The sequence below is a fragment of the Anas platyrhynchos genome, chromosome 14 (genome assembly GCF_047663525.1).
Source record: "Anas platyrhynchos isolate ZD024472 breed Pekin duck chromosome 14, IASCAAS_PekinDuck_T2T, whole genome shotgun sequence".
Classification (NCBI taxonomy): Eukaryota; Metazoa; Chordata; class Aves; order Anseriformes; family Anatidae; genus Anas; species Anas platyrhynchos.
In genome coordinates this window covers 10802029-10812327 of record NC_092600.1, presented here as the reverse complement: position 1 = coordinate 10812327, position 10299 = coordinate 10802029, and the positions used below count along the sequence as shown (strand labels likewise).

At 44.3% G+C, this 10299-nt stretch overlaps 1 protein-coding gene across 1 annotated transcript; it reads left to right on the top strand.

The window, feature by feature from the left end:
- Positions 1-20: 20 nt before the first annotated feature.
- Positions 21-5141, top strand: BNIP1 (BCL2 interacting protein 1). Its single transcript, XM_027468293.3, has 6 exons — positions 21-155; positions 284-376; positions 554-645; positions 1110-1211; positions 1900-2018; positions 4119-5141. Exons 1-6 carry the CDS (start codon positions 72-74, stop codon positions 4313-4315), a joined length of 687 nt encoding a protein of 228 aa, XP_027324094.1. The 5' UTR covers positions 21-71; the 3' UTR covers positions 4316-5141.
- The last annotated feature ends 5158 nt before the right edge of the window (positions 5142-10299 follow it).

Below are 10299 nucleotides of genomic sequence, written 5' to 3'. Positions count from 1 at the left end.
GCCGGGTCGTGCCCTCAGCGGCGCCCGCAGGCGGCGCTGGAGGCGCGGGCGCTGGGGCCTCTGCTCGCAAGATGGCGGCGGCCGCCTGCGTGCCGGTGCGGGTCTGCCACCAGGAGATCGTCAGGTTCGACCTGGAGATCAAGGCGGCCGTGCAGGTAGCGCCGCCCGGGGCTCCCTCACCCCACCGAGGCCGCGGTTCTCCCCCTCTCTCTCCCCGCCCGGCTGCGAGGGCGCCCTCGGTCTCCTCAGGCTGGCCCCCGCTGACCGGGCTGTTGTTTTTCAGGATATCCGGGACTGCCCGGGGCCGCTGAGCGCCCTCACGGAGCTCAACGCGGCCGTGAAGGAGAAATTCCGGCACCTCCGGGGCCGCATCCAGGTGAGGCTGGAGGGGATGAGCTGAGGGAGGGCTTGAGGCCGTGAGGGTGTTAATTCCCCGAATTAATGGCTGCTAATTCGCCCCCTCGCGGAGGGGAGGGGTGTGTGTGCGTGTGAGGGGGGGTCCAGGCTGCAGGTGGCAGCGGTTGGGCTGAGTTTTCGTCTTTTTCTGCCCAAGGAGCTGGAGCAGATGGCGAGGGAGCAAGATAAAGAGTCCGAGAAACAGGCCTTGCTGCAGGAGGTGGAAAACCACAAGAAGCAAATGCTCAGGTAGGCTGGGTGGCTGATGCTATTTATGGGTCCCCTGTGCCTTCAGGTACCTGATTTCCACACGGAATTTCAGATCCTGGTTTGCAAACACAGCCAGTGGCGTGGTGCTGTTTTGCCCAAGATCAAGAGTGGATCAGGGACAAAAAAGATAGGGCTCACTTCTCCTCTGTCTCTCCTGTTCTGGTTTTCTGGCCAGACACTCTTCCTTTGAACAGCTGAACCTGTAAGCAGGTGGCTTAAGAGTATTTTTTGACTCCTAGCCCAGTATTCTTCCCTTTGCTCCATAAATGATACACTTAGAAGAAGAAATGAAAGAACTGTGTATTGTTATTCTATGGTATGATACAGAGAAAGCCTGTGTACGTATCATACATATCATATGCTCAGTTAAGATGACTGTGAAAATTGTTTCAGCCTGCAGGGTGCTACCATCATACCACAACTTTGTGCTCTTGTGATTTCAGCAACCAGGCGGCTTGGAGAAAGGCAAACCTGGCTTGCAAAATTGCTATTGACAATGCTGAGAAAGATCAACTGCTGCAGGGAAGAGACTCCTTGAGACAAAGGTATTAAGGTGTCCACTTGAATGATGTGAAACTTAAACAGCATATGCTGTATTCACTAGTATAAGTGGAAATGATGTAATATTTCGAAGTTATTTGGTTGCATCTTGAACATAACTTTTCTTTTAAGGAGGGTGGCTGTTTTCTGTGGAGGTTTAAACTGTTAAGAATTGTGATAATTTCAAGGTGTTGGCATCTCAAATCAGAGAAGGGGTTGTGGTAGACTTCACAGTTTTCCTGACAATCCTTTATATTCCAATCGAGGCGATAAACGTGTAACAGATCATTGTGCAAGCTGTTTCCACATGTAAAACTTGATATAAGCTTCTATAAATAGTGTACTGAGAAATTTTCTTACTTGGTATCATGAAGCAGCAAATGCAATACCTAGGATAATGAAGTGGTAGTTTGTATCAGTGATTCCATGCCACCTCTTGAAGTTGTACCATCATGGATGAATAACTGGTAAAACGTAGGCCTGTGTGAGACTGAGCCACAGTTATTTTGGCTCATGGCTTTAATATTTTGCAATTTTTCTGTGGTGGTTTAGTGAAGATAATCTCTAGTTCTTATGCAGTAAAACCTGTTTGCGTCTTTTGTACACAAAGTACAGCCGTACTTTCTTGCAGTACCCAAAGACACAATTTTATCCCTTCATGCTTTAGTGTTTTTTTTTCTCTTCTTTTTTCAGGAAGACTACGAAGGAAAGTTTGGCAGAGAGTGCAAGTAACATCACGGAGAGTCTGATGGGCATTAGCAGGATGATGTCACAGCAAGTCCAGCAGAGCGAGGAGACTGTGCAGACCCTAGGTACAGATGTAACGGGGTGAATGGGTGGGGGTTGGATGACTGATGGTCCTTTCACTGGTTCTGTCAGGATGAGGGGTGGTAAACTGTCGTGATGTGGAGCACAGTGGTTGCATCTGTAGTGCTGTAGGAGAACTTGCTGTGATGATAAGTAAAGACAGACAGAACTCCTCTAACATTTGAGCGTAAACAGAAAATACTAACGTACATTGCATGAAGCTGTTTGCTGGAGTTTTTGTTTCATGAGTGTGAATAAACAAGGAGTAGGGGATAGGATGAGGAGCTCTTGTTCTAGTTTCATATAAAAGCAGTTGTAAAAGCAGTGTGCGCTCACACAGTGTTGAAAGTGTGTTTGGTGTTACTCTGTGCTACTGTCCTGACATACATTTGGTAACAGAGAAAATAAAAGCATAGGTACAAGTCCATACTTAGAGGAAACTTGGTATGAGTAAGAAGACTGTTTTCATCCCTTTTCCAGCTGGGATGACTAAGAGATGAGGCGATCGAGTGACTTGAACCCAAGGTCACTTGCTCTGTCAGCAGTGCATCAGGGACTGTGAAACCAAGATTTCACTCTGTTCTTTGGCTTAGACTCCTAAGACAATAAATCAAGTGACCTGTCAAAATTGGTGATTCATGAACCATTTAGAAGTTGGATCTGCATTGCCTGGGCCTCTTACTAGCTGTGCTTTTGTGCAGAAGAGAGTACAGTTTAATGACTAGGATAAATAATGCAACTTTTGCCCTCCTTCGGGGCCTTTCTATCCCCATCCGAGGATGGCAGCTGGGCACAGTTTGTTCATGCAAAAGTAGCATGTTTCTTCTCCCATTAAAAAGACAGTTTGGCAGACACTTTGTCACCCTGTTTCTGACTGAACAACACTTGGAGTTCATCAAGGGAAAAGCTATAAAAGGTCATTTACAAAACCCAGCTGCAAATTTTGAATTGGCAGTTAGAATTTCCTTTTTTTTCTGGGCAAGTCTTATCCTAGTACATGGTGAATATATGCAGCTAGGAAGCTCTGCTTTGTCCTCAGTAATGGAAAGCAACAGGTTTTCTTTTTTCACTTAGATCAGAATACTTCCTTAAGATGGAACAAAATGATTTGCAAAGTATTGCAGAAGTACTTCCACTATGCTTGCTTTTGTGAACCAGACAACACATTTAGAGTACTTTCTTTAATCACTCAGATCAGTACAGAGTGATATACCAGCGTTCACTGTAGTACAAAGTATGCATCCTGTACTGGAAGAAGGAGACTCCAGGGCATTTGCTTTCTGTCCATTAATAATTTGAAAGAAGGAAGACTGGTGGGTCTCAGGGATTTGGTTGTTTGATTGGCGGTTTTCACAGGGAAAATGAAGCTGAAAACGATCAATGTTCCATCTTTCAGTTTTGGCATATTCTCAAATTCTGTCTTTAATTGAGGTTTATTAATATGCTTTTTCTGTAGTTGATGTTGTCTTTTTGAGTAGAAGAAAAACAACAAGAATTCATTTGTCAAAAAGAATTGTGTTTGTCAAAAATGGTAACCATAAAACAAATTTTTAATTGTTTGAAGAGAAGAATTAAGGAGCTCATGCTGTTCCATGCTGCTTTTGCACTCTCTCTAGCCCCATCTGAATCATAATGATACACAGCTGTGACTTCGGGGAACAGTTTCAGTTGTCCATTGGATATATTCAAATAATGACATGACTCCTGCTGCTGCTAGAACTGATGCTGATAGTGATGGTGTTCTCTCTTAAATTGGTAGTTCTAGCGCCATTCTTACTTCACTCTACTTCAGAGAGCTCTCAGGTAGAACTGACTTTGTTCATAAAACTAGATTTGATCTGTTAACCTAAAAATTAAAGAATTCAGTAATGGGACGTAGGGCCTTTAAGTCATTCAGTACTTTTATTTTGCTTTCCATTTTTCCTTATCACATTGAGACTATTTAGTTGTAAAAAATTCTGCAAGAACACAGCCTGCTTTTGTCTTAGCCATAAGTCTGACCCAGGAGGATCTCACAGTCACTACCCGTATTGCATGCTTACATCCGTTGTCAGGTGTTTTTGAAGCGCAACCAGCTGAATCTTTTTCTTTTTTGTTCATTGCAGCCAATTCTTCACGAACCATCCTGGAAGCAAATGAAGAATTTAAGTCCATGTCTGGGACAATTCAGTTGGGGAGAAAGCTAATAACAAAGTACAATCGCAGGGAACTGACAGACAAGCTGCTAATCTTTCTTGCCCTTGCCTTATTCCTGGCCACTGTGCTTTATATTTTGAAAAAAAGACTCTTCCCCTTCTTGTAAAATTCCAAAGCTAAACTGAACTATTATGAAAGATCAGAAAGGGGTGTCAAAATAATGTTAGGCTTATTATAAAAGGGATATTGCAATAGCTGCAAGAGTGTTAGAGCAGGCATGACTTCATACTGTCCCCATGGAGTACACAACCTGACTAAGAAGAGCTTAAATGAAGACAAATTGGGAAGAAGCGGTTAGATCAAAGTGTGGAGAGAAGAAACACCAATCTGCCTGTAGGTTTGGGGAAGCAGACAAACACTTGAGGAACTAGGCACTCAGAGGTGCCAGTCTTATCTTTTATCCTCTCTTCATTTTGCCATGAAATTAACTTTTGTCTTTGGCTTGAACTGGAAGCTGCGTTGATATCTGTGTGCGAAGTGCTGAGAATAAGAGGAAAGATCGAAGAGAGAAAGTCACATACATTCCGTTAATAAACTATTTATTGTATCTATATAAACTGGGTTTTGTTTAAAAACAAAGTCTAATGGACTGAAAGAGCCTGAATAACTTTCAATGTAAAAATTCTGCTTAATGCTTGCAGTAGTAGGTGCTTCTGGAATGTTTTTTTGCAAGAAAGTAGCACATTTGCTCTGTTCTTCTGGCATCAAAGGACTCTCACCAAAGAAAAATGGAAGTCTCGTTTGTTATGATTAACTCATGCAGTGTTTGAGATTTGTACAGTCAATCTGTTGAAATCAAAATACTTTTTTTTTGCTTTACTTTATGGAATTCCACATAAAATTTTATATTTGCAAAATAGTGACAAGTTCTACATTTGAACATGTTTCTTATTCATACAGTTGGTCTTTGTTAGTAAAATCTTTTACAATGACTGCCTTTCCCATCTCTTGTGCTCTCATAACGGGAGTTGATTTGCTTTAATAATGTAGGTACCAACATGCCACACTCTTCACATCACATTGAAGTACCAGAAATGCACTGCAATGTTCTTCAAAGTGGTGTCACCTTCCCCTAATGAAATTGTTTCATCGCTTCTTCAGAGCTGACTGGTAAAGTTGATGTTCTGTTTAGGAAGTTCTCACAGAATGGTTAAATACTGTCTTAATTTCACTGATGGAAGTAAACTTTTTTAAAAGGCAGTGCTACGTGTATCTTAAGAAATTCTGCATGAGGTCCTCAAAGTTTAGAGAGAACAGGTGACTAGTGGATTATCTTATCACAGTGATAGTTGTTTTCTAGATGTTTTTAGTGGGCACAATTTACCTTTCCAACGGCAGCTGCTACAAGCTTAGTTAAATAAGTGAGTAGCGGTAGACCATGATAATCCAAACCCCTGTACAGGACAGTGGCAGTGGTGATTATGTGACTATGTGCATAAACGATAAAAGCCTCTGTTTGAAGAGTTAAAATACTTGAGCCTTTCTTCTTGGTGCAGTAACAGGAATTTGGAAGCCTTTCCACTAGGACTGATCCATCCCACAGAGGGCAGTGCTGCGTATCTGTCGTGAGCGTTTTCTTGCTCTGGCAGTCCTGTAATTCCCAGGCTAGATAATATGAAAAAAAGCCACATCCATTCTGTGTGCTCATCATATTTCAGTGCACCTTCCTACTAGCTTCTCCTGAGATGCAGAATTACACAAAGATTGAAGTAAGTTGAAACTGTGCATGTTCCAGTTTTAACTAAGAGGGGAATTACTTTGTTTAAGAAAAGACGCGTTACAGAAAATCCACACGTTTGGACTTCTTAATAATAAATAAAAGCCTTGCTTTGGAACAAGTCTTTAAAGGAGCAGACTTCTAACTAAGGAAAGCACTGTGCAGTCCATGGATTGGGGTCACAACAAAGAATGTTTCCTCTGGCTGGCTGTTCAGCGTATGTGTAGTGCCTCCAGCAGCAGGTTAGAACATTCTTAACCTGTCCCCCTCCGCACTGATGCGTAGAAGTGTCTGTGCACTGATGTCTGTGTGCAGAGCATGGACCTCTGTCCCCCCAGTCTTGGAAAGTCTAAATCCAAATAATATTTAAAGCATGCAGATTATTTAGTTTACAAATACATCTCAAATAAGTTGCTGTGCAGCAGTTCCTATTTTCTGGACCAGTGCTGTTTCACGCAGAGCAGGCAGGTTTCTCCTTTCTAGATGATTTTCTTCTAGGCTGACTGCAGCAGTGCTTTATTTTTTCCCTGAGCAAACCACTCTTGTCTTTCTGAAACGCAGCACCTGCAGGTGGTCAGACACTAGCTGCCTCAGTATTTCCTCCCTCGTGTGGACACAATACAAAAATAGGTTGCTGCTAATCTCTGAGATACTGGGACGCTAAGCAGATGATAGAGCTGTGCTGTAAGCAGCGATGCAGTGCGACCGTCTGCAGGAAGTTTCACTTGGTTTATCTTCGCTACGTGTTCCCCTCAGAACAGACACAAGCCTTAAAAACCAAGCAGCCTTCTCACGGTACTGCGAGTTTCAGTACATTTTGTTTCAAAGAGGTGATCTTTATGTATGGGCATTGTAAAGTAGCGGAGTGAGGGGAAATGGACGTATTACCAAACGTCATTTGCTCTGTTTTTGCAGTGATACTGAAATTGTAGCTCTCAGACCTTGACCCGCTGGCATGCACTGAGAGCAAAAAATAACTGTTAAGGATCTTCTGTGTGACATTTGTTCTCTGTCACATCCGGATTTCATTAAAAAAAAAATTCTAGCCCTTTTGTATACATAACTACCTTCTCTGTATAAACAGACTTCAAATTTACAGCCCTTGGAGACAAGCAAAATAAGAAAGAAAAAAAAAAAAGGAAAAAAAGATCAAAGGCAACTGGACCTTTTGGGAGAAAGGAGGAGTAGAAACTTTGCCTAGAACCCATGGGGCCATTTGACAGCACTTGGTACTTGAACCATTTCCCTCCATGGGAAGGCAGAAAGCATCCAGCCTCCTAACAGGCCACAGACTGCAATAAATAATCAGTGGAGGTAGTGAGATGAATGCTGTTTCCTCTTTGGGGTAAGACAGGTGATCTGATGAAGCACCATCTCCAGCAGGTGGGGCCAACCACCCCAAGGTGATTTAAGGTGCCTTAATGGACCTGTCTGCTTGGTGGTTGGGTGCTGGAGCTCTCCAGGGCTTGGCAGGATGCTGAAATCAGCCCATATTGCCCCCAGCTGAGGGGTGGGCTCAGACATCAGCCCTGCATGCTGCAGCGTGGCATCTGGCTTGCTCCTGCCCTCCAGACCTCCCTCCTGCCCTCAAGGTACGTGCCTACATCTAAGCTTTTTGAATAACTGAGCAGGAGCAGTACTGGGGGGAGAGGAGGTGATTGTTCCTGGCTTTTGTTGTCTCATATTTGCAATATTTGTCCTGTAACTGTGGAAAATTAGGTTTGTCTGGTTCCCCTGTCTCTGGAGAGGGGTTTTGTTTGTATCTTCTGCCTTCTGGGTGGGCTTGGTGGCCATCTCCTGAATGGGAAGAATTGCCCAGGGTGGTAGGTCTCAAGGTTCTGCTGCTGTTGCGTGTCTGAGGTTGTGTTGTGAAGGGTAAAAGCTGGCATCACAGCAGTTTATTTGAAAGTAAGTAGTGTTTCCTAAGGCATGTCACACCCTGTGAGTTTGCCCTGAGGAGTGCAGCAGAGCCACTGGGGTGCTGAGAAGACAATTCCCCTTCCTACCACGTGTTTTGGCTTGGATATCATTCGGGGAGCATGGGTCAGAGCTGTGCTGAGAGCAGGAGCTCCAAGACTCCCGAGACAAAAGGTGTTTGGGGAGCTTTGGAGTAGGAAAAGAAGAGAGTTTGGGGCTGTGCCAAAGGATGGCACTTTCTTTGCAAAATACCATGTGTATTTGATCCCAGGCAGCAGATACCAGTGGTGGAATAACTAAATAAATGTGGTGGCTGTAAGCTGGTAGCAGGATCCATTGCTGAGAAACAATTCCACTTTAAAAGCTTGTTCCTTCAAAGACTACTGCCCCTTAAAACAAAGAGTATATAACTGCTGTGAGCTTTAAGAAGTACTGAAATCTCCCTGCCCTGGAGTTTGGGGGCTGGGACAGGCAGCTGGCAGCAATCAAAGAGCTTTGAGTTAATGAGCTCCTCATTAAGTACCTGTGCAGCCTCCAGCCCAGCCCTGGCAGAAGCCATTTGAAGGATGTTGGTGTCTTGTGGTGGTGCTGGAGCTCTTAGGGATGAGGGTGGGGGCAATTCAGGTGGTTTGGTGGATTTGTAAATTCTTTACTTAAAAAAAATTGCTGGTTTGTGGAAGTCCGCTTCAGTTCTTGTCTGTGGGGTCCAACCGACTGAGATAAGGTTGTGATTTCTGAACATCTGTGGAAAAGGGGAAGAGGAATGGGAGTTGATGCTCAGTCTTGACACACATACATATATGCTTATTTACAGAATTTAACGAATAATAAATGAGGTGGTTGCTGCACAGGCAGTGGCTGCAGTTCAACATGAACCTGAGGGAGAGAAATGGGAATAGTCCTAACACACTGTGTAATTGTGCTGTAAAGACTTGCTTGATTTGTAATTCTTTGACGTTGGTCATGGTGTCAGCAAATACAGGAATACTGCAGGATAATTCTCTGTGGGGAGAAAAAAAAAAGAAGTATGTAATTTTTTTCTGCCTTCTAAGAATTGAGGCAAAACTAAGCGCGTATTTGAACTTCTCCTTTTGAAATGCTTTCCACATAACTGGCTTTACCGAAATGGAAGGGTGAATTCATAGCTTGGAAGTTTCTAAAAATGTCTCTGCCAAATGCGTGCGGCTGCTATCGCATGCCAAGTGGTCCAGAGCGAGCCAGGCTGGAATCTCTGGGGGCTGAGAATATCCAGGGGGCATGTGCGTGCTTGTCTGCAAATATGCTGCGCCCTTCTTTTGAAGGGGGGGGGGAATTATCCAAATGTGTTTGTAACGGTGTGATCCCACCAAAAGTGAGATATTTCAATGAGATGTGGTGCCTTTTTGGATTCTGTATTGCTGCAGAGTGTGCCAAGCCCTTCGTGTAATTGGTGCCGGAGCGTTTGTTGTGTGCTGCCCCTCCAGGTGGGTGACAGTTCCCCAAACCAGCAGCAGGTGCAGCCTGCCGAAGGCACCCAGCTCTACCAAAGCAGCGTGGCTGCTCCTGATGCCCCGTGGTGCCAGTGCCAGGTATCTTCAATGGGTTTCTTCCAGCTGCTGACATGACCAAAGCTCCAAAACGCAATGCATTTTGTAGGGCTGGAAGTTTGCTCTGGTGTTGACCAGTTTCCCTGGTTATCTGTGTTTGAGGGTCACAGGGCAGCAGAGGTTGGAAGTGCCTCTGGAGGTGATGTCTGGATGCACCTCCAGTGGAGGAGTCACTGCCCAGGGCCGTGTCCATGTGGCTTTTGAAGCCCTCCAAGGAGGGAGACCCCACAAGTTCTCTGGGCAAACTGCTCCAGTGCTCAGTCACCTGCACGGTAAAGAAGTGCTTCCTCGTGTTCTGATGGATCCTCTTGTGTTCTAGTCTGTGCCCCTGGCCTCTTGTCCTGGCACTGGGCTCTGTCCTCTACGCACCCTTCCTTCAGATATTCATATATGTTGATAAGGTCTCCCTGACCCCTCTGTTTTCCAGGCTGAAGAGTCACAGCTCTTTCAGCCCACGTTCCATCCTTATTTGTACCTTGACGTAGGGTATTTTTTACAGTAGCTGAAAAACAAGTTCAGCTGAAGAGGTGGAAAGAACCTGTGTTGTGTTTTGAATTTTAGTGTAACGTTCACCTTTCTAATGCCACTGTTAATGGTATCACCAAGCACTTCTCAATCATGTACATTTGTAGGCATACTTTTTAAGGAATAATGGGATTAGTTGATGACAATGTAATCTTGCTTAGACTTGATGGCTGTAGGATTTGTCATGATCTATAGAGAAACAGGAAAGTTAACTGAACCTAAAATGCTCACAGGTAGTGAAGACAGACTTCTCATGCTCCTTTCCAGTTATACTGCAGTATCTGGAGCGCTGTCATCTTTCCAGTTGCGTTTCACACTGTGAGTGTCTTCGACTCGTGGACTAAT

Excerpts from the sequence above, each read along its gene's own strand:
- BNIP1 (XM_027468293.3), top strand. The coding sequence starts at position 72 with ATGGCGGCGGCCGCCTGCGTGCCGGTGCGGGTCTGCCACCAGGAGATC. Across the intron at positions 1,212-1,899 it reads AGAGACTCCTTGAGACAAAG|GAAGACTACGAAGGAAAGTT; the intron begins GTATTAAGGTGT and ends TTCTTTTTTCAG. Across the intron at positions 2,019-4,118 it reads GGAGACTGTGCAGACCCTAG|CCAATTCTTCACGAACCATC; the intron begins GTACAGATGTAA and ends TGTTCATTGCAG.